General features: G+C 40.9%; 1 protein-coding gene across 2 annotated transcripts in view; it reads left to right on the forward strand.

Annotated features, from left to right (window-relative positions):
• POC1A (POC1 centriolar protein A) overlaps positions 1-23592 on the forward strand; it is a 63260-nt gene that overhangs the window by 14261 nt on the left and 25407 nt on the right. For both annotated transcript variants that reach the window (XM_082487838.1, XM_082487837.1), the window contains 3 exons: positions 4446-4579; positions 15509-15577; positions 18663-18761. In XM_082487838.1, coding sequence (XP_082343964.1) covers positions 4446-4579; positions 15509-15577; positions 18663-18761 — 302 coding nt within the window. The remainder of the gene's footprint in view (positions 1-4445; positions 4580-15508; positions 15578-18662; positions 18762-23592) is intronic.

Consider the following 23592-nt stretch of genomic DNA (forward strand, 5'->3'; position numbering starts at 1 on the left):
ATCCATACATTCTCAAGCCCTGTTTCCAGTACAGATAGCTTATTAAACTTGATTTTGTTAGCTTTTCATGAAGACTGCTTCCGGAGTGCTGTTAAAGCAGATCAGAGATAATGGGGCTGGAGGCCGGTGTAACGTTCTTTCTGCTATTGGCATCAGATGCTTTTAGTTCCTGCTGTGACAGCCTCACAGCTGAATGCCAGGCAGAAAAGGCAGAGTGGTAAAACAGCTTGCAGCTGGTTCCTGCTAATTTTGCAAGCTAACAGACAAAAATTGAGTTCCAAATTAAAGCTGTTGGTCCTCCTGGCTTTATGTAACTACAGTTGTTTTTTAAAGTGCTTTTGACTGTGTATCCTTTTACTCACAAGACAATGAAAGAATTTGCAGGCTGTCAGTAGAGGTTCTCTAGTTTCCTACAGAAAGGCAGAGAAAGTGTAGTGATGTTTAAGGAGCAGAGTTCTTCTGTTTGTCTGCCTTCACAGCAACCAGTGAAAGACTAGACCTCTTCTGATAGATAAGAGCTATGGGACTTGCTCATCTCAAAGCAAATGCAGATTGTCTGCAGAGAACCTAATAAGATGATAAAAGTCCTTTGGGTTCCATAAAAAAGTAAGTAAAAGCTCACCAGAAGGAGGTTGCTGTGGAGCAGAAACAGACTGTAAACTTCAGAATGCTGTTCTAATTCTGCTGTATATAAACTGCTGTTCTTTTGCTCTTTGCATATAGATGGATACACCGTTATGATAATCTGATCTGACTGTTAAGCATTGATAGTGACACCACCATCGCTGGAACAGGGCTTTTTCTTGGATAGAAAAAACCCTATTTTCGTTATTTTTAGCATCAGTTTCCTGCTCCTGGATTGTGTTTTATTCCTGGCTTCTACATGTGGGGTCCTCCTCAAGTGTATTCTCGCTGTGTAGTCAAGTCGAGCACTCATTGAACTCTTTTTCAACTGTAAACCTGCCTGAGCGCCTTGAACTCTCATGTAATATGACTTTTTTTTTTTTTCTTCAGTTATTCTTATGGACTCTCAATTGCTCCCAGTTCTCTGATAGTTAACAAAAAAATCTAACGCAAATCAAACCATTTGAGGACTTGTTCCAATTCATCTGTATGGAGCTGGTACAATTGCAACGATGAATACTGATGTGTGATTCTTTTTAATAAGTATTGTTAATTTGTGGTCCATATCAAAACTTGGAAATGTGTTTCTGAAGTCTTGTTGCTAAAATAGGTAGCATATTTAAATACTTCATCACTTTCAGATTGTCCTTTAACCTACTTTATCAACTTTTCAACAGTGGCAAGATCTGCAGTGTATGTTTCCAGCCACAGTGTAACTTGGCTCAAACATAATCTTCCCGCTTTCCGCTTACTGCTATTAAATTGTCTGAATCTGACGTCATTTAGCTTGGCTGCCACATTTATTTTTTTGTCTTGGAGTTATATATTTTCCTTGTATCCCACCCTTACTGAATGGCATTTAGTCTGGTACCCTTGCTGTTGATGTGATCTTTTGCTCTTATGAGTGTTATTTTTAACAGCTACTGTGTAAATCCTAATTGTGTATTTAACTTTGGACTAGAAAGAGTCATAAAAGCCAAAGAAACCTAAAATTGCAGCGGTAGCTGTATGCAGTCACTTCATGCACCTGTGGCTGCAAACTGATGCGTTTGTAACCTGTGTCTGGAGATGTGTTTGTACATCTTGCTTTTCCGAGGGTTTATACAGAACTTTTGGCTAAATTGGGTTTAGTTTTCTCTCCCCCATGTGAAGCTGCCATCTCAGTCCCACTAGAGGGCACCTCCTCCCTCAGTACGTGCTTATGCTGCCTGATTTCGAGAGAATCCATTTTAAAGATTGGGTTGTATTGAGGAGTTAATAGATAAGTAGCCCAGCCGCAGACTCCTGCATGTTAAAGTTGGGTTGCTTTCAAAAACTGGGAAGTCTTTTAGCAGTTCTTGTTCCCAGGATTTGTTCCAGCTGTGACTTTTATAAATGAAAGTTGGAAGTAGAGAGCAAACTGCAAAACCTTTTGTATGATGTGGTGTGATTTTTTTTTTTTTTTATTTTATTTTTTTTTTTTTTAAGCTGAGTAAAGCATCCTCTGGTCACGTTTACTGTACAGGAGAGCAGACAGGTGCTTTATTCACTCCTCTGCTTGGCACTAACTCTTCTTGTACAGCAGATCAGCCCCTTACAAAAAAGGGCAATGTTTATTGTATGACATTTTTTCCCTGTGCAGAGGTGGGGAGGGGACTTCTATTGCAGGTCTATGGAAACAGCTCTAACCTTTTTTTCTTTAATTGATGTTTAAAAAGAGCAATTGGTATTTTTATACAGTTCAGACAGATGGATAGTGGTTATCTGTTCACTGAGGACTATGGCTGTGCCGAGTCCATCCTAATTTATCTTTTCACTGGTGGTTACTATGTTATTGCATTCACTGATTACATAAAATTAGTATTGTCAGACTTGGGACAGTTATGTTCAGTCACTGTAGGCTGGCATGATTCCAATTTAGTCATTAACTGCCCAGTTTAAGTCCTTCAACTGGGTGTTTTTCTGGGGCTTGGCTGGCAGAAGGGTAGGCTTGTGGCAACAAGTCACTGGGAGATGCCACTTTGTGCTGCACCAGTTTTATTGTTTACAACGTGAAATCAAGTGAGGTTGCAGGATGTGTTGGCAAGTCCTTGGAGAGGACTTGTTGTAAATGGTCCTGTGGGAGGTATTGAGCTGGTTTGGCAGAAGAGGGATGAAGTTTTCTCTGAGCTTATGACAGCCAAGAAGTCCTTGGGCACAGAAGCTGTGACTCCTTACATGGCCACAGTCTGTGTGATTTCTTTCCATTATGAAAAGGTTTTTTGGCGAAGCTGGAAATACATTATTTGCTATCTGGAATTTGAAGGATGTATCATTAACTTCATCTGTTTCTGGTGTGATTCTTTTCAGGACCAGCCTTAGTTGACAAAATAACATTTGCGATCTGAATGTAGACACTAATGGGGTGAAGAATATTACAAATCACTCGGAATAAAATTTTCAAAAAAGAAATCTGTTTAGCACTCTTTCAGGAGGAAAAACTCCACATAGGCTTTTTCTCCTTTAATATGTAGTGTAATACAGGGCTGGGGGGTAGAGGAAGATCTAGCCTCTAGATAGAGGCGGTATTCACTAACAAGAATACCTGTTTAGAAGTTATCTGTGTTGAGTTAAGGTTTTCCTCTGTGTTTTTCAGTAGTCCCGGTCAAGAGGTGAGGCATCTAGTGTTTCTGAGAGTTTAAAATGTAGATGCGTTCTGTTTTACAATTGAGCAAGGTTATTTCAGATTTCTGCTTCAAATTTGCAAAAAATATTTGGTTTTAGTGTATTTAAAAATTTGGTTCTAGTGTCTTTAAAATTGTATTTTGAGGGTCTTTTAACATGCAGTTTGGATTTGGAATGCACAGTAGACTCTCAAGGGAATATAAATTTAGTTGGGGATGGGATGTGTTAGTAGTAGTAGACTTGAGATACCAGAACATTTGGAGGGCACATAGTATAATTAAAAGTAATTGGATGGTTAAAACCCTCTTCAAGCATAGTCTTAATATTCTGTAATGTCACATATGCTCAGAAAGCTGTGCATATGTAAAGTACTGCGTGTTCTCATAAATAAATATGTTCAGTAGCCTGTTTTGTAAAAGTTTGGGGAGGGGAAAAAAGCCCTACATTAGGTAGATGTTTAATGTTACAGTGAACTTAAAAGTGTAGTTTGACTTTTTTCCTAGAGCATTTTCTTCAACTCTTTTCAAAATAACTCTTAGACTTCATTGTGATACAAGAAGGATTGCTTTATTGCAGTTTGATAGTTTGCCTGTTCATACTTAAATTTCTTGGGGTCAGTTGGATAGCTGAAGGAATAATGCTTATACTGGATCATTTTCAAGTTGGTGTCTTTTTTCCTAGTTTTATCTGAAATCCAGTTTTGGTTGGAGTTGGGTAGTAAACCAAAAGAACCTGTGCAATGCCAGCTTCGAGTATGTCTTTCATCATAGTGTACCAGCACATAGATTTTATTCTTGAATCACTTGGGAGTGAGAACAGGAGCTCCACAGTAGTAAAATATGTCACTGTCTAACTCTCTCCCAGACTCATATAGCTCACTTGTGCATATAGTTACTTTTTGGGGGCTACTCTAGAAGCTTAAGTCAATCTCCCAGAATAATTGGCAAAGCTTCCTTTTTTCCTTTCAATAAAGTAGAGCCTCTCTTTACAAGAATTGAATACTGCCCTTGTTCTCCAATGCTTTGAAGAGTTTTTGTGGAATGTTTCCCCCATGATAATTTTCCTGTTAAACTTTATAACAGAAAATTGGAATGTGCTTGTACTTTATTTTATTCTTTTGCCTTGAGCTTATGTAAACTGGTTTCAGTGACTATTCTGTACATTTTTTCCATCTTTAGTGCACAGTGCTGTGGTAAACAGTCTTTCCTTTCACCCCTCTGGAAACTATCTGGTTACTGCTTCCAATGATTCAACTCTTAAAATTCTGGACTTGCTAGAAGGAAGACTTCTGTATACTCTTCATGGTCACCAGGTGAGACAAAGCCTTTTATACAGTAACGTATAAACCCATAACAGACTACACAACTTTGCACTCAAGCTTTTCATTCTTCATGGCCAAAAAAATATTTTTAAAACTAAACTTCCTTGTATAAAGCAGTGATGACAATACTACTAATAATCTTTGAGATCATGACTCCCTTGAAGGGAGGGCCGACGGAGAGGGAAGGAGATGAGGCAGGAACGGAGAGGATGAGAAAACAAGGCAGAAAGGGAGCTCCAGTATTGAGGATGGAAGTCAGAGCGGCACCTCAGACTCTAATCCTGAATCTGTTGTGGACTCGCTGTAGCACAGCTCTGAATTCCCTCTTCAGAGTGGTACAAATAACACTTGGCCCCCTGACTTTATGAAGATAAATGCTGTTCACCTGACAGGAGACTTGGGGACAGTAGTGGTGAAATGGAGGAAATATATTTTGGGATGCGATTTGGGAACATGTTTCCATTTTGTTAATAGCCTGAATTAAATAATTGAAGGTGATAAATGCTGTTGGTTGGTTAAGTTTAACTGATTGGCCTATTAGTATTATGCTGCTGGATGTGTTGCTTGTAAGGTTAATGATATGAATGCTTGGAGCTCTCTCTTTAAATGTTAAATGAAAATAAATAGACTAATTTCATTGTCCATGGTGAGTGGGGCTTAAAGGCATGAAAAAGCAGACCTGCTTTAAAGGTTCTCTTTCCAAAGGGACAAAGAGAAGAGAAATTCTTAACCCACTTGTCTCTGTTAAAATGGACTCTGAGTCTTAAAGCATCAAAACTAGCTGGCGAAAAATCACAACCTGAAACTGTTGGGGTGGTGGGGGTGGTTCTGAGCAATAATGGTGACTGCATAAGTTGCAAAACTGAGAATTCTGGCTTCTTGTGGCTTTATGTTTAGTGACTAGCTTGTCTGATGTTGAAAAAGATTTTGTTCTGTAACTTCTCTTATACTATGTGTTGTTAAACCGTTCTCCTTTTTTGTAATATTGATGGAAAAATAGGACAGCCTCATACTTAAAGATTTTCATGGGAAGATCTGATTAAAATTGACCAAAGGGTTCAAATTCTTAAGACTGAGGGAAGTATAATAAATGCTGGCTATCCTAACACATAAACCTTGACTGCATAAAACTTTTTTTCTTACTTTGAAAACTGGACTAGGTGGATATACTGCTATCAGCTGCAAAGCTTTTAACTGCTGTCCTAATCTCATTTTCATATTTGTATTTTGTGTTAATTGGCCAAGTGAGCGTTTAGGAAGTAGTGTTCTGGAAAAGGGTAAGTGTGGAGGGACAGTGGGTCTTTGCGCCCCTCATCCTTGCCTCGGGAAGGGATGTGCCTGTTATTGTTCAGCAGGAGGCTGAACCTGCTTTCCTTTTTCCTCCCTTCTGAGCTGTAGGCTTCTCCTTGGGGAGTGCGGTGGCACAAAAAAAAAAGTTTTGCTTTGAATGAGAGTCCAAAACTGATTATGGTGATGGAGGTCTTGAGAATTAGACAACAGAAAGTCCCTTTAGGCTGATGCTGTACTTAACTCAGGGCTTCTATAAAACAGTTTGGAAACAAGTAGAAGTATAAAAGTGGCTGGTAGTGCTTTCTGATCTTCCTTAAGGGTATTGCACTGAGATGGCTGTGGAACCAGACCTGGCGTAGCCCTAGACAGGCATTCCCTCTGCTGGCATGTGCTATATTGCTGTGGGTTGGTGCTACTTAATAGTGAGGGCTGCTTTTTTTTTTTTTTTTTTCTCTTCCTCTCCAGCCTCACTGATTTCTACCAGTATCTTCAAGTGGCTAAAAATGAAGTAGGTGTGGATTTTTGGGTCATTAAGTAGATTTGCCTTTTTAAGTGAGGGCTATAGGCTAGTCACCAAATGAACAGCCTGTTCTGAAGACATTCTTGAGTTGTGACTTTGCGTGCGTGATGAATATGCTGGTTGAGACTTTGTTCTTACTCTAACAGCTGACTGCCGTTATGTTGTTCTGGGAAGGCTGTATGCAAGTGGACACTTGAAGGAAAAAAACGTAAGGTCCTTTAAACATACTTTGACGCAACTGCTGGAGTGCCAGGAATTTGTTAGCAGCTGATTAGCTGTAGTTTACGTAAGGGAGGATTGCCAAGTTTACATTGCTGTCTTTAATTGTGATGTAGCTGGCCTCCTTGTAGCAGAAGGATCGTTAGAGATGGGAGTTTGCAACTTGGAGCTGACATCTTGCAGCTGTGAAATATCATTCTGTATTGTGCTGCATATTTTAGTTCTGGAGTGCTTCAAGCTGTGAAGTACTCTTGCTTAATTCCATACGGATGAGACACTGTGTTGGTATGTAGGCCCACCTCTGGTAGGGAGTCTTCGTTGAGGAACAGAATGTTTTGGGTCCTGTAAGTCGCCTCCGCAGTTGCTAGAGGAGAGCAGGTATGTACACAGTGCCTGTCCGCCCTTTGGGGCGATTTGATTAGAGCGTTTCCAGACTGACTTCCTTTGTGGAATGGAAGTTCTCAGTAAATATTTAGAAAACATCTGTATGGTTATGTTTATAAATAGGAAGACAGAAAATGCGAAGTTGTATTTCTCCAAGCAGCCTTGACTTGAACCATGAAGTAGGTGCCTTCCACCTACCTGGGTGGCATAAGTGCTCTGTGCTTTGCTGGCTGGCTGGTGAGCAAGATCTAGGCAGGTGCACAAGAAACAAATGTGCTCCTTTACTGTTCTCTGCCAGCTCTACCTAGGTGGCATTAAACATCTGTGTAGACCTGGTCATCTTTGAAGGATGTGGGGACATTTCATGCTGCACAGAACTGGACCAGCAAAGGGAGGGAAAGGGTGTGTTGCAAACAACAAGCAATTCATTTTAGAGTAGCATTTCTGAGTATTAAAAGGAAATATGGGTGCTTTATTCTTCCTTTTATTTTTTTTAAACTGAAGCTTTGAGGAGTTAAAGCTACTGAAGATTCAATTATAAGGTGCCAGTATAAATCTCCCTGTTAGCTGTAGCCCTTACTGCCTGCTGAAGGAAAGTGCAGGCATGACAGTCTTGCTCTGCATAGTGATATGGGAGTTTTTCAACGCTCAGTGGACTGAGAATCCTCATGACTTTTTGTCAGAGGTATTGTGCATGAAAACATCCCTTGTTGCCATTGCCGTCTCTGTCCCCTGTTCTTTTCTCCTTGGTATCACAGAACCACAGAATAGTCAGGGTTGGAAGGGACCTCTGGAGATCATCTAGTCCAACCCCCCTGCCACAGCAGGGTCACCTACAACAGGTTGCACAGGACAGTGTCCAGGTGGGTTTTGAACGTCTCCAGAGTGGGAGACTCCACAACCTCTCTGGGCAGCCTGTTCCAGTGCTCCACTACCCTCAAAGTGAAGAAGTTCCTCCTCATGTTAAGATGGAACTTCCTATGTTCAAGCTTGTGCCCATTACTCCTTGTCCTATCAATGGGCACCACTGAAAAAAGACTCCTCCCATCCCTCTGGCATCCTCCCTTTAAGTATTTGAAAGCATTAATAAGATCCCCCCTCAGTCTTCTTTTCTCTAAAGAGACCCAAGTTCCTCAGCCTTTCCTCATATGAAAGATGTTTTAATCCCCTAATCATCACCCTCTCCAGCAGATCCCTGTCTTTCTTGAACTGGGGAGCCCAGAACTGGACGCAGTACTCCAGATGCGGCCTCACCAGGGCAGAGTAGAGGGGGAGGATGACCTCCCTCGACCTGCTGGCCACACTCTTTTTGATGCACCCCAGGATGCGATTGGCCCTCTTGGCCACCAGGGCACATTGCTGGCTCATGGTCATCCTGTTGTCCACCAGGACTCCCAGGTCCCTTTCCACAGAGCTGCTCTCCAGGAGGTCAACCCCCAACCTGTACTGATGCGTGGGGATATTCCTCCCCAGATGCAGTACCCTACATTTACCCTTGTTGAATTTCATTAGGTTCCTCCCTGCCCAACTCTCCAGCCTGCCCAGGTCATGCTGTAAAGCAGCACAGCTTTCTGGTGTGTCAGCCACTCCTCCCAGTTTAGTGTCATCAGCAAACTTGCTGATGGTACACTCTATCCCTTCATCCAGATCATCGATGAATATATTGAACAAGACTGGACCCAGTACTGACCCTTGAGGGACGCCACTTGTTACTGACCTCCAACTAGACTCTGCACCACACACTGGTTTTCTTCTACTCTCCCTCTTTCCTTTGTGTTATCACTCCCATTGTGTAGTTTCTAGGTATCTGCTCTTTTTATCTAAACACTTTTCTTGTCATTACCTTTAGAGATGTAGATTCTTTCCACAGCCCCTACTCCATCCCCACTTGAGGACAATACTCAGCTCTGTCCTGCACCTCTTGATTTGCCAGTGTACAACGCCTGTGCTGATACCTTTTCCCCTCTCCACATCGTCTTTAGAGTATGTGTTTTGTGTAAAAAAGACAACAAACATCCATGGCTTTCATAGCTCTCTTTTCTTTCCAGCTCTTGCCTCTTTTGAAGCCTTGGATTTTCCTGTCTGATGCTTCTTCTGCTGATTACGTGCTGTATCTTGTACCTGATTGTGAAACAAGTGTGTGTAACCGTCACCTGTCTTGCCCCTTGTATTTCTTCCTGCCTCTATCTTCTCTGAATTCAGATTTCTTCTCCTATTATGTATCCTGCTATTATCTTTCACCTTTTCTGAGGAGACTGAATAGATCTTCATAGCTGTGGGTTTCCTTGCTGCAAGGTTGTCATTGATCCCGAGTTACAGGCTCAGTGCTCCCGCCTTACCAGAAGGTCTGTTAATTTGAATTGCTCTTCACTGAACTCTTTGATGCATTATTTGTTGCTGAAACTGAGTGACAGGTGAAAGACATGTGACATCAGCATTTTATCTCTGGTCCTCTCTGTTCTTCAGCACTCAAATGCATTTACCAAGTTCCTTACCTGCTCTTGATGTTTATGTAATTGTCTTGATCACTTACTCTTTGTATCTTTTGCTTCTCTGCCCTCTGTCATTTCAATGTCCATCTGTCCAAGTGTGACTTGCCCTCCTCTCCATGAAGCAGTTGAAAGCACTGTGAACAGTGGCAATGACTGCTCTGTTTATTATTTCTTTTATGCCTTGGACTGATGATCCCATGCCTAGGATCCCAGCGTGTTTGTTGCTGCCTCTGATTTGCTTCTCAGACTGCATCACCACTTGTATCTCCTTTTTCTCTTTGCACTAGTTTATCTGTTCCAGGAGAGTGACTGAGTGTACTGACTCATATCTTCCCATTTCTACATCCACTTTTGCGGGCAGAGGATGCTCTCCTTTAATTCAAGTATTTGCATCCTCTAGATATGCCTTGTTCCAGCTCTTGGCACCTCCCTTACTCTCTTACCTGTCTTTGCTGCATGTTAATTTCTCCCGGGATAAAAAAAAAGGGGGGGGAGGAGGAGAAAATTCTACTGGCATCTTTGACCTCACTTGTCTCTCCAGCTACCTTCCTCTTTGTCTCTCCTTTCATTGTGCAGACTGTGCATCATTAAACTGCTCTCCTCTGGTTTATTCCTGGACCTTCTCCAGCCTGGCTCTTATTTCTTCTGTTATGCTGAAGCCAAAAATGTTAGCTCTTTTCCTAGCTGAAGCTCACAAGTCTGGCCTCTCTTGACTTGAATTGACTGTTGCTGTTGGCCCGGCTGTTACTGAAATCGTGTGCCTTCTGTCCTCCAGCAGTTCTATGGTGTTCAAGAAGGCTTTCTCTGTCATTTCCCGCTTATTATTTATAGATGGTACACATTCATCTGCTGTCTTCATGCAGGTAAGACTGTGTGCTCCAGGCATGTTTCCACTTCTCCAAACTAAACTCTTGGCCTTTCTCTTAAGTATTTATTTCAGACGTATCTATCTTTAGCTCCTCATTTGAAAGCTTTCTGTTCAGGGATGCTATTCCTGTTGTCTCTTGTCATCCCTGCTATTAGCGTCCTGCCAGTCGCTCATTCAGTGTCGTAATCTGTGTTCTGGCTTCGGATCTCATCTCTCTAGGCGATGAATGCATTCAAGCCATTCAGAATACTTCTGAACATCTTTTTCTAAAGATACACTTAGTGTTTTGTGTAAGCTGATCAACCTATGAATTGCTAGGGCAGTAAAGGCCTTGTGATCGTTAGCTTCGATCTATAGGAAGTGGGGAAAAAAGGAGAAGGTATAATCTCACTCTCTCAGGGGTAGTCTGCATATAAATTAGATTGTGACATGCTGTGCCTTGTCCTTCTTACCTACGCGTGCAGCTAGAAGTGGGATGTCGCCTGTTGTTTCAACTACCATGGCATGGTATGTGAACTTCCCCAGATCTTGTTCATTGGGAATGCTACTGCAAAGGAATGGGTTTGATCCTGTTATCACTCTTCTTCTGTATGGCTTCTTTTTTTTTTTGGTTCCATGTTCTTTGCTGCTTCCAGTGCATGAGCTATTTTTCCTTTTCCGAGGCTCTCTGGGGTTTCTTCCCACCCTGCATGGTACTCTTTCATGAGGAGAGATGAGTTGAATATTGATTAGTGGCAACATTCTTCCCACTCAGCATTTCCAGTGGATGACTTTTTAAGCTTTTCTGTACTTTCCCTCAAACTTTCTGCAGCTCTGTCCTGGTATTACCAAAACTATTATTATGATGTCAAACTTTGACATGCACAAGAGCTCAACAGTCCTCATGTTGGCCTACTGAGGACTAAACAGGAACATTCCGTACCACTTACCTGATTTATCTCATTGTCCAATCCCTTTTTGCAGCTTGCTGTTTAATCCAAGACAAGAAGCTCTAGGGAATTGGGGACTGGTGCTAGTAGCTTGTGTGTAGCACCTAGCACAATGAGGATGTAGAACTGGCACTTCTGAACCCTCAGGAAGTACTAATAGACAGAAATTTGTATCTTGCTACAGAAAGAGGAATGAAATGGTCCTTCAGAAGGTGGCTGCATCACACATGTTCTAGTTGCATGGGAACTAAGCTTAAAATTCTCCCTGCAGCTTGTATAGAAGAATATGCAACTGCTGCTTTTTAACACTTTTAATGCAAACAGTAAGTTTAAAGGGAAAAAAAATCTGAAGGAAGACTTGAATTTTTCAGTCTCCAACCATGTACCTATTGTCCAGGACTGCATCAGAAACCTGCTGAATCTCTGCGATGCTTACCTGGAACAAATGGGAGTTAGGCTGTATCTAATCACTGGCATGTGTAGCTCTTTGTGTTTTGTGTGTTTATATTAAATTGTGAACCTATTTGGGAAACTATTATTTGTATGTTGCTATAGCAAACTTGTTATATCCTGGAAGAGTGCTGTAAGTGTATGTAGCAGAAATACTCTTCTCTTCATTTATGGCAACAAATCTGTAGAGGATGTTGTGTCTATAGGCTTGTCTGTTCCCCTTCTTTCAGTTTATAAAGGCACACAGTCTTTGATATCAGTTTCTATTTTGGGAGGAATATGTTCTGTTAAACTTCTTCCTCCATCCCCCTCCCTCCAGAATGCCATGACTTTGGAGTCAGTTCACTGCCTGTCTTGATATGATTTGTATTGTGCTAAGCTTTGTCTAAATACACTGAAATATTTAGACTGATTAAAACCAGTTTTGTGAAACATTACTCCTCTCCAGTATTCCTCACTTGTGCTTGTTCCTGAACATTTTGTCTTAAGCAATGTCTTGAACTTTTGTTTTTGGACTTCCAAACCTGACTGGTTTATTACAGTCAGAGTGCAGCTTCTGTATCCTCAGCTCTGTTATCTTTGAGCAATATTCACCACTGTGCAGTTTTCTGGCTGTGTACTTGTTTCTGCTGTTTCTTACTGCTTATTTGTCTTCTACTTATGCATTTTTTTTAGAGTGTCTGTTCCCGACAGTGTGGTCAGAGAGCTGAACTGCTGAGGAAGGTGGGTGGGAGTAGAAGGCAGAAGCACACTTTGTCTTGGCTGGTTGATAGCAGTGTCTTTGGTTTGAAATATCTGCACTATTTAATGCTGTGTTAGTTGAACAAGCTTAGTCACGCTAATGACTGTGCATGCATTTTGAAATTGCTGCTACTAGATCTATTCTGGCAAGCTCTCTGGAGTGACATCTTGTTATTAGAAGGCCTCAAAACCTTTTGAAATCACTGCAGGTGAAATGATAATATGTACATACCGTAATGTGTTTTAAGGAAGCTCAAACTCTTCACACTGGGAGTGACCACATCAAGGCTCTAGTTTTGCTGGCATAATCTTGTGCCAGCGTATTTGAAACCACGCAGGAGTGGAACACAGGTTGCAGCGCGAGCTGGGTGTTTATCCCAAATGGAATCTTTGGGTATTTGTCTACCTTCAGGATTTATAACGGAGTTCACTTTTACACAGGAGAGAAAGAAGGGAAACCAGAAACAAACTGGATGTGAGATTTCCATGCAGTGCCATTGGGAAGATGTGAACTCTTAATAAAATAGTCTGTCCTTGCAACTTGATACAGGGCGAGGAGAAGCTTCTTACTTGGCTTCTGAGATACATGATCTTACTTGAAAGAGGATAACTCTACTTCTGTTGGGAGGTGTATGTTTGTGTGGTGGAGTTTTCTGGTGGTTGTGTTTTTTTCTGGTTGTGGCTTTTGGTTTTTCTTTTATTTTTTTAACCAGGCACTGGTTCAGCTTGCTTCCCTAGCAAACTTGGCCATAGGCAGCCTCTGCAAATGCTCGTTCCTGCCTCTGCCTGTTCCAGCATGGGCAGAAGCTCAGGCTTACTGCAGTCTGCAAAGTAACGCGTTCAGCAGCTGACATAAAACTTCACTACCTGGGTCCTCGGCTGTTTATTCTAAGTAGGACGGTTTGTCTGTGCCTTTGCTCGAACACACGTAATGATTTCCCAGCTCTGTTGAACTGCATCTCAGAGCGCCTGCCTCATCCTTCCCATGTGCGTCCCCCTGTGTGCTTTCTGAAAGGTTGAAAGCTTATTAAAATAGATGCATGGTGTGAAATGTGTGCTTTTACTCAAGCAGTGCTTTAGCATTTAAAGTCTCTCGGACCTGACTGTTTTGAGAGCAAAGCTTCTTCAAAATGCCAGTGCCTGTGCTGTATGAAGGTGATCCTGGGTGCATTAACTCTGGCATCTCCTCTTTAAGACTAAGAGAAAAGCAGTTTAAGCCAGCCTTCTATTCTTCCGTTAAAAACTTGGCAACACAAACTTTTATAGAAATTAGGCTGTAGCTTAAATGTCAGATGATGTTGCTTGCGTTCTCCTGTGCTGCTGCAGGTGCCTGTTTGGTTTGAAGCCTCTTTCATTGCTTGGCCATGTGCTCCACACATAACAGAATCACTGCTCTATATTCCCCTTTTGTTTCTGATGCCTTTGGATGTCCCACCTGTCACTTTGTCCTGCTAGTTGGTATCCAAAGAGAATAGCTGCCTCCTGCAAACCTCTAGATAGTACTACAGAATATTGTAAATAGAAGCTAATGTACAAATACAATATATTCTGCTGATGCTGCTCTGTCTGCCATTCAGTGACTGGTTCTTTTTACCAGTGCTCCTCAGATATCCTTGGATGCTTCTTCCTCCTGTGCTGAAAACGTTGTGGGTTTCTTGACTGCAAAGTCTTAAATAAAATGACTAATTGGATTCTGCTCTGAATACTGGATCTTACGCATTTGGTTATTCTGCTTCTACAGATTTCTTGACTTAAAATGCTTCTAACCTTGGCCAAATTAATTGATACAAATTGATTGCTGTGGTTGATAGCTGGTAAAGCATGTTCTGAAGTTATGTCATGGTGGAGTAAGCAAGAACTTTGTCTTGGGTCTTTTTGTGGTGAGCAGTTTTTATGGGATAGCCTAGAAATATATTGGAGACTGTTTAAAGAAAAGAAAACAACCCACAAACAAAACCCAAACAAAAACAACTCAACCAAAATGAGCCAACCCCCTCCCCCCAAAAAAAAAACAACCCAAGAAACAAACTCCAAACTTGTTCCCCCCTACCTCTTACTTAGCAGTGAAACTGATTCTTTCATTTCTTGCCTGTAGACCTACCTGTAGGCTATTTTTATCATGTTGTGTGTTTTATGCTGTCCTTTAGTGACAGTTATGTATTTTTCAATGAAAGGCTGTTGGGAAAGCACATGGAGGGAACGTACTATTTTCCATGGTGAATCTGGTGCACACTGTGGTCCGTGAAATTTGCTGTTTTGTGGTGTCAGTGTTGTGAAGATTCTGGGTAATGTTTGAAAATCTGTCCCCTGGAGTTCCATAACTCTGAAAATCTTGGCGTAGTGCATTTTCCTTTCATGGTTCTAGTATTGATGGTGTGAGGAGGAGCTTGGAAAATGTAGATTTTCAGGGCTTGGCAATTGAAGCCTGAAAGGTGGATTCATCACTCCTCAAATTTATTTTAAAAAACTCATATTTTATGGTACACGGTTTATGATTTGTGAATGCTTGGGATTGTCAGTAGTGGGGCTATTTTACATTTAAAAATCATCTTAATGTCTTTTGATTCCGCTTTGTGTGTATCTGTGTGCTAAACCTCCTTTTCTGCTTTAAACCTTTCCAACAGGCGGCTAACTGAAGGCTGCATTTAACAAAACTCAAGTTTCACTGCTTTTGATAAATGAACAGGAGTTTTAGAAATTTCTAATTCTAAAGGGTAGAGAGAATGATGGAGAAGGAGCAACGAAAATCCTGAGGCTGTAAAACTTAGTTTGTTCCTGTCTCTGTCTTAATGTCATGGATATGGTGTCTTAAACTGGGACCAAAAATGTGGGAAGTAGTAAGTGCCAGTGAGCTTAGCATGTTAAGTGTGGCCCACTTACCTGACAGGTAAGAGCTTTTCAAATTTTGCATTTAGATTGCTGATGTCAAATGAGAAATGCCTTGTAAAGCTGTAATGAATGGAGCTTTGTAACACTTTTGTTTTCTTTCACACTTTTTTTAAACCTGTCTTTTAAATCTGTTTGCAGGGGCCAGCTACCTGTGTAGCATTTTCAAGAGCTGGAGACTTATTTGCCTCTGGAGGTTCTGATGAACAGGTATCTGGCTAATTTAACTTGATAGTTTTGTGCCTCGTTGTTGCTGTTTTCTTGGCATCTTACCGCTTTCGAAGTGAAAACAAATATTAAAAATAGCAGAAGATATTAAACGTAGACTTTTCTCACCAAGGAAGCACTTCAGCTGGGTTATCTGGGATTGGGTATGTACAACAGAAGAAATATTACCCTATAAACAGCCCTTGTTATATGCCTTTCTGAGGCATCTGCTGCTGAGGAATAAGTTAGATGGGTGTACAAATGGCTGTGTTGAGAAACTTTGAATATCACAGGCTATGCTGATGGATCGACTCCTGATCTGCCACTGGCTAGTTGTGAGACACAAGCATAAGGACAAGGCAAGCAGGCAGGGATACTTCCCCTGAATACTCTTCCAGGCTCCACTGGTCTACAGTGCTCTGTGTTTCATATTCCTCAGCGCTCTCCTCCTCCCACAGATTTCTCCTCTCAGTCTTATTTGAGATGTTGTGGCTTGGCCATCTCTGGTGATTGAGACCCCGATGGTTTTGGGTCTGATTGGACATGAATATCGGCTGCAGGTCTCTTTATTAATGGGAGTCTGGTGCAAAGCTGTGCTAACACTGCGGTTGCTCAGCTTTTTGGGTCGGAGCTGGACTCTTCTCTGCCCACCTCGATGTGTGCACTAGGATTGAGAGCCTGGGTGTCCTGTACTGCTGCTCCGAGTGCTTCATCCACAAAACTCTTTTACCAGAAGGGGAAATATCTTCCTTTTATTTCTGGTTCTGAGTTACAGCCCAGATTCACATTTCTTTAAAAGCTGCTGGGTTGTGTTTTCTGTTGTCAATGGAGGAAGGCAAAAATGTATGCCGTATGCCTGGACCATGCTGAAATGACTTGCTGGATTCTCTACCAAATGTATGTTTTCAGTTGTATACTATTGAGGAGGAAACTGACCTTAGGGTTGTAGCTCATGACAGTTTCATGAGCTGCTGCATTTTAACTCTGTTCTATAGATTTACCTAAATATGTGGCATAGCTTGTCAGCCTGTCCCTTTAAGACCACTTTAAGGCTTTAAACAAACTGTTTTAAAGTGATCCCTCCTGCTTTTTGTCTTGCAAAATTATATTTGGGTCGCTATATTAAGGTTTACTCTTGAAATGCTTATCGTAACATATGAAATAAATATGCCTTTTTGCTGCTGTTTCTCTCTTGGGTAAAAGCCCTGATGTAGCTGAAAGTTACAATTATCTAGCAATTTATTATTACTTATTTTCAATAGAAAGCTTTAGAAATTTTATTTGTTGTCAGCTTCTTGGCTATGCCTAGGAACTGAAGTTTTATTTATTTCATTTTTAGCTTAAGAGGATGTGTTGCCTACATTTGTCCATTCTGTAAAGCACTTGAAAAGGCTTTTGTTCTATTACCTTCTGTCTTTCCTATGGTTGGGATTTCTTTAAAATAATGCTTATTGCAAAGTGTCACCTGGTATTGTTAAAGTGAAACACTGAATGGTAATGCCTCCCCAGAAAGGTGCTTTGATGTTTATGACATGGTCATATACTGACAGCTTTGGCAGCCCTTTCCGTCATAGCTGAAGGTTGCGTGTTTCTGACTTGTGTGTATTGGGAAGAGTGGTTCTTGGCTTTCCTGTTTTTAGCTCCCATGAAGGAATTGCCTGCCTCTCTCTTACGGTTGTATCTGGAAATGCCAGCAGTGCTTCCTTCTGTGCATGGAGAAAGAACTTTAACATACAATATATGTATGTATTAAAAACAGTGTTAGTCTTAGACTTCCAGTTGTGTATATACAAGAAGCTTTTTCAGTGGAATGGACTTTGAACGCTAGCTTTCTGGATCCAAGAGAAATAACAATTTTTATTTTTGTGGAGTAATTTAGACATGTAGCCTGTCAAAAAAAAAAAAAAAAAAAACAAACACAAAACAACAAAAAAACCCAACCAAAAAAAAAAAAAACCAAAAAACAAACCAAAAAAACCCATGTTTAATTACTGAACTGCAAGCAGGGCTGTTGTATGAGCCTGCCAGAATCAGGTGGTGTCATTTGCACCCTGTGCTGCTAATATATGCTGGTTTTAACATAGTGTGAGTTGCCCCACTGAAGATACGGACAGACTTCAGCCCAAAGTAGTGGTCTGAGTGAGTAGCCATTTTTCTGGCTTCGGTCTTCGCTGGGCTGTGTTGCATTGCTCTTAATCCCCAGGTTAGACTAGGTGGCAATGCCTGGCTTTGTTGTAACAGCGCCCTTGCTAGCTGTGAAGAGACAATCTGTACAATAACAGCATCATTTTTTGTCTGTTACATAATGGAATGGCCTCATTGGTTAACTGTGCAGCTACAGAAGAAAAATCCTTTTACTCAGGTGAAGCAGGGATAAGACTTTTTAAGTAAGGAATAAACATTGATGTTTCTGATAACCAAGATGAGCTGCCTGGATTCATAGATGTCTGTCAGACTTCTGAAATAGTTGATTGATTGCTCTTAAACTTTTTCAGACTTTTAGAGCCACTGCTAAGGATTTTGCTCTGTGGACCTGCTCTTGGTGTGTTGAAGTGGTTTATGTGTTAGAGACATCTTTTCTCTTCTAAAGTAAATACTGCATTATGGAGAGAAGCAGCCTATAAGTGGGGTTTAAGTTTGGTATTTAGCTGACAAACTAGCACAAGACTTCTAATGCTAGTCTTGAAGTAGAAACTTTCCTTTTCCTGTGAATGAATCTGACGATAAACCAGTGACTATTTGTTTGGGGTGGACTGCTATAATGCTAAGCATGGTATTTTAACATATTTGTGGTTTTAGTGGTATATTCTGCATGTTGCTTTGAAGTTCTCTTGGTAGCTCTAGTTTTATGATGTGCCTGACACAAAGAATGTTGGAAGACCTAGGTCACTTACTCATTGAGAACTCAGTTATGCTATGTGTGTATTCAGTAGCGTAGGTACAAATAACATCCTTAATTTAATTCATGCCAAAACCTTCTTAAGTAAGCTTTGGTGTGCATCTGCTGACTCTGTGTTGACAAAATTGACCTTAAAGCAAATGTAGATGGAAAATAGAGATAACTTAGTCACTTGCCTTTCTTCTGCAGGTGATGGTGTGGAAGACTAACTTTGACGCAGCAGATTATGGCGATGTACTGAAAACACAGAAGTCTGGTGCTAGTGTGGATGGGACCCATCACACTCTGGTAGGTCAGCATACAGAAATCACATAGAGTTCCTTTTCAGTACACTTTCTGCATCTTGAAAGCATGTTGCTCTTTCAGGCAGTTGAACTATAGAGCTATCTTTCCTTGGTATTTATTGGAACTGCAGGATATCTGTTTTAACTGACCTTGTATTGTTTGTTTTGTTTAACTGTACTTTATAAGAAAATTATATATAATGATTTTAAAAGGGAAATAAAATCGGTGAATGTATATAGGCATATTTTTTTATTAACAGCCTGTGTTTAAGAATGTGTGGTAGGTTTGGATGACAGTCCACAAAAAAAGCGCAGACATGAGTAACAGCTGAAGTCAGATTTGCTAGCTGATATGAATCCTTTTGGCAGGTGTCAGTCCTGAAAATAGATATTGTTCATGATATCTTTTCACTGACAGTCAGCAAAGACAAAAGAAATCTGTGCAGACTTCATATTTGAGAAATAGGTGACGTATTGCACTGGAGCTTCTTTCCTGAATACTTGGAGACATCAGTTTGTATCTGTTGCCTGAACCACGTGTTAAGAGACATCTGAGTTCTGACTGCATCTAACGGATAAATCCACCAACTGAGTAATTTGGTTTGCACTGATGTAAGTGTAGTACTAGTGTTGGATGTCATGGCTATTACGACAGTAACACTTTAAAGTTACTGCCCATATGAGTTATAATTTTTCACATGGTGATTCTTTGCTTAAAAATGATTTTGTCTTTGGATATTTTTGATAAACTTGAGTATACCTACAGGATTCTGAAATATGTTGTACCAAAACCAGTCATGGTAATATCTTGTTCAACACAAGCTGTAAGCTAAAAAGCAGTTTGTGAACCAGGGGGTTTATCCATATATGGCACTGCCTCAGTTGAAAGGTAAGCTTCTAGCCAACCTCTGTTGCTCTGTGGCACTGTCTTTAATATATTAGACTTAGATCAGGCTACTAAACTTATGCTCTCTTAAACATAGTAGTGTTTTTATTTAATAAAACTTCAGTCCATTGCTGGAGGTGTTGGAATAGCTGTAGTATTTTCCGATACAAAATTTGAGTCTGCAGCTCTAAACCTGAGGAGTGCTCTGTAAAGAAAGCAAACAAAACCAGAGGATGTTAGTGCTAGGTGGTTGGGAGAGGATGGTAGGAAGCAAACACAGAAGGAAGGAGGTGAAAGTGTTTATTGATCCTCGGCTGCTTTTGGCTAAAATTGACTTCTTCCTTTTCCTCCTGTGTTCTAACTCTGAAGTTATGCAGGCTATGAAACTAACAGTCCAATGACCTCTTTGTTAGCCTGTTGAACTGGACTGACTTTGAACTCTATCTGCTTTAACTTAAAATATTGTGTAGTATAATTCTGGGCTGAAGTACAGCAGAGACAGAGAAAGCCTTTGTGGGAAGAAATACCATTTTCAGTTTGTAACATTCCAAGGAATGGATTAAATAGTGTAGACAAGGTGTCTGCTAATAGGAGATCATGGTAAGTTTACCCCTGTCTGTACTGCTGTTATTACCAGGGTGTATTACCCAGTAGTAATTTAAGGAAAAGAAGGAAATGCCAGACCTTCTCTAAAACTTAGCTCTTCGTTATGGAACCTCTGTCAGCAGCTGGCCAGGTGTGCATTGAAGGTAGGTGCTGAACAAAACCCTTGAACAATGACTAACCACCCTGAACATCTGTCCCTCCAAAATTGCCCCTGTGTAAGAGTTTACCTGGCAACACCACTAACAGACGCTGCTGGGGCCAGTTGTTCGTGTACTACTGACAGTCAAATCCATGTCATGCAATGTTGTCTGACAAGGGGTTGCTCTGCTCTGAGCCTATGGGAAACGGTGCTGCAAATTCTTTGAGGTGCAATATATTGGTTTGGACCAGGTGCTGTGTTTTTACAGAGGGCAAACTGAATCCATGCGGAGTCATGTATAAGAGACATACACTTTGGTTTGGGGACCTAAATTACTTCAAAGGAGCGAGTCTTTTGAACTGCCACCCAAATGCAACCTTTGGCTTGGGTGTGCAGAATGGGAGCTGCTCATCCCAGCAGTACCGCCTGAATATAAGAAGTGTTATGTGCAACTTACTGAAGATCAAACTGAATGACAGTCAGTGGGATTCTTCCTTCCTATTTATTCCTTGGCCAAATATGGTGTTATCTTTTGGCCTGAATAGCACAAATGGTGCTTCCAGATTCTGCCAGATTAGCTATGAGCATGAATAGAAACTTGTAAATTAAACCTTTGACTGCCTTCAACAGTAAAATTATCCCTGGTTAAAAAGCAGGAGTGAAGGTAGTTGCAATGGAGAGCTTGGGTGCTAGCTGGCACAACTAAGACCAGTGTCTCAGTTGACTTAAGTCTGCAGTTCAACCATGCGGTGTCTCTTATGCAGTTAAGAACATAGTTCTGCCTTGAAAGTGTGATGCAGCTCTGTCCTGCTGTAAAGGATTGCAGTTTCAATTTTTGTCTCATGTCACACAGTCTGATTGGTGCTGCCAAAGCCAGTGTAGTCTAATTGTGGGGGGGTATCAGCTGTATCATAGCTGCCTGTTATGAGAACAATCATGTGGCATGCTAGACCTGGTCTCTACTAACAGCTCACTACACTTCATGAGATTGGAAATGCAAAATATAACTAGTACTCAATATCCTGGTGTATTAGGTTATTAGGAATGCAAAGCTTTAATATTAAAGGCAGTTGTAAATTCTAAAGTTAGAAGGGGAGGAATAAACAATGTGGTCTGAGAGCTTGTTTTGAATGCTATAGGTTAAATTTAAACGTTGAATTGATGTGAAATGTTCTTTGCTGTTAAAAAGAAGCTGATATCTTTGAAAATTGATTGGTTTGTTATTTTAAGGAGTAAGTACAACCTCAGCATGGAAATCTTGGCTCCATTAACTTGTCCATTCATGGCAATCCACTTTTTTTAAGTTAATTTCATGACTTTAAGCCCCCAGCATAATACATTTCTAAAAGATAGAGTACTGTCACTTCCACAACTTATTGCAAGACTTAAATTTCACTATATATTCAGTTCCTTCTTGTTTTGAGCAAAAAGTTTGCTTTTTATTAATGAAGTACTTATTTTGGTGGATTTTGTGTAGTTGAGATCAGTTATTTTTCCCATCAAAATCAGACATGAAACTGCCACCTGTGGCTCTTGATTTCATGCCAAGATCACCTTTGCCTGCAATAAAAAATGAAGCTGCTTTGTCTTTGCTATGTTAGTGTGCCAGGATTCTGCTTCTTGAATAATACCGAGGTTTTACAGACATTTTGGGATGTAACTACATTTGAAACAGGCGTATAGATGGTTATTTGGGTTCGGTGACACATGAGCACTATTCTTGACACATCTTGAATCTGGTTTTGCCCTTTACTTAAGTCAGAGAATGTTTTTCCAGGGAGAGCTTATGCTTATGTGTGTAGCTATGTAATTTTTTTCTTAAGAATTGTGAAAGCACAAATACTAATCAAAACAGTGGCTGTATAAAAACATTCAGTTTGGTATCTGGTTTCTCATGGGGAGAGTCAGACTAACATGCAAGTGCTAAGAAAGAATAACTGAACACAGACTTCAAAACTAGTTTGTCATCAAGATGAACAGGAAGAAAAAAGAATCCTAAATAGCCTGTGGGATAAGAAGCATTGAAACACTGTCAGGGTTGGTGAGCTTGAAAACAACCTTGTTTAAAACAATTTTCATTTCCATAGGCAGAGGGAGACTGGAGCCTTTAGAAGATGCTGGTTTCTCAGGCAGTTGGTTAAAGTTCATCGTGAATCAGGGTATTGGGCTTGTTTGCAGCAATAGGCATGAACTTCAAAGTTGCTCTGCCCACCTGCTTGTGTTTTCTGTAAATAGATGAGGTTTGGGAGATGCAGCTTGCTTTGAAAGTAAAACTGCTCCCTGCAAGGACTAATGCGAATGATAGAGAAGCTCATGATGAGCAGGAATTGCAGCCATGACTGTGGTGTAAGAGCATAGATGCAAAAGTGTGATAAAGAAAACACTAAAGCTGTCAGAATTGAATTATAAATATCTGTTAACGTAGATGTAAGGCTATAAATGTTAGATCAGAATTACAGTAGCTCTGAAATAAATGCTTACTCTTAAATTAAAGCTAACGATTGTTGCTATTAAGTGTTGCATAATTGCCTTGAAAACTGAAATTAAGGGCAAGCACTTGAGATGCATGCTGTATGAAGCTGGGAGAAATGAAGTCTTAGTCTTGTGTCTTGATCCTATAAGCATTTGTGTGTGTTTTAATCTAGAATCTAAAGGGTAAGAGTAAATTCGCGTGTTAAGCTGTAATATTGAGTGGTGAGGTCTAAAGGAAAGTTAGAATAAGAGGTATAGATTTTGCATGTGAGAGTCGTAGATGTCATCTACCTTGACTTTAGCAAGGCTTTTGACACTGTCTCCCATAACATCCTCGTTAGGAAGCTGAGGAAGTATGGGCTAGATGAGGTGACAGTAAGGTGAGTTGAGAGTTGGCTGCGGGACAGAACTCAGAGGGTTGTGATCAGTGGCACAGAGTCTAGTTGGAGGCCTGTAACCAGTGGTGTCCCCCAGGGGTCAATACTTGGTCCAATTTTGTTTAATATACTCATTAATGACCTGGATGAGGGGGCAGAGTGTATCCTCAGCAAGTTTGCTGATGATACCAAACTGGGTGGGGTGGCTGACACCCCAGAGGGCCGTGCTGCCATCCAGAGTGACCTGGACAGGCTGGAGAGCTGGGCAGAGAAGAACCTAATGAGGTTCAACAAAAGCAAGTGCAAGGTCCTGCACCTGGGGAGGAGGAATGCTAGGCACCAGTATAGGTTAGGG

This window comes from Vanellus vanellus (genome assembly GCF_965231255.1).
Source record: "Vanellus vanellus genome assembly, chromosome: 9".
Taxonomy (NCBI): Eukaryota; Metazoa; Chordata; class Aves; order Charadriiformes; family Charadriidae; genus Vanellus; species Vanellus vanellus.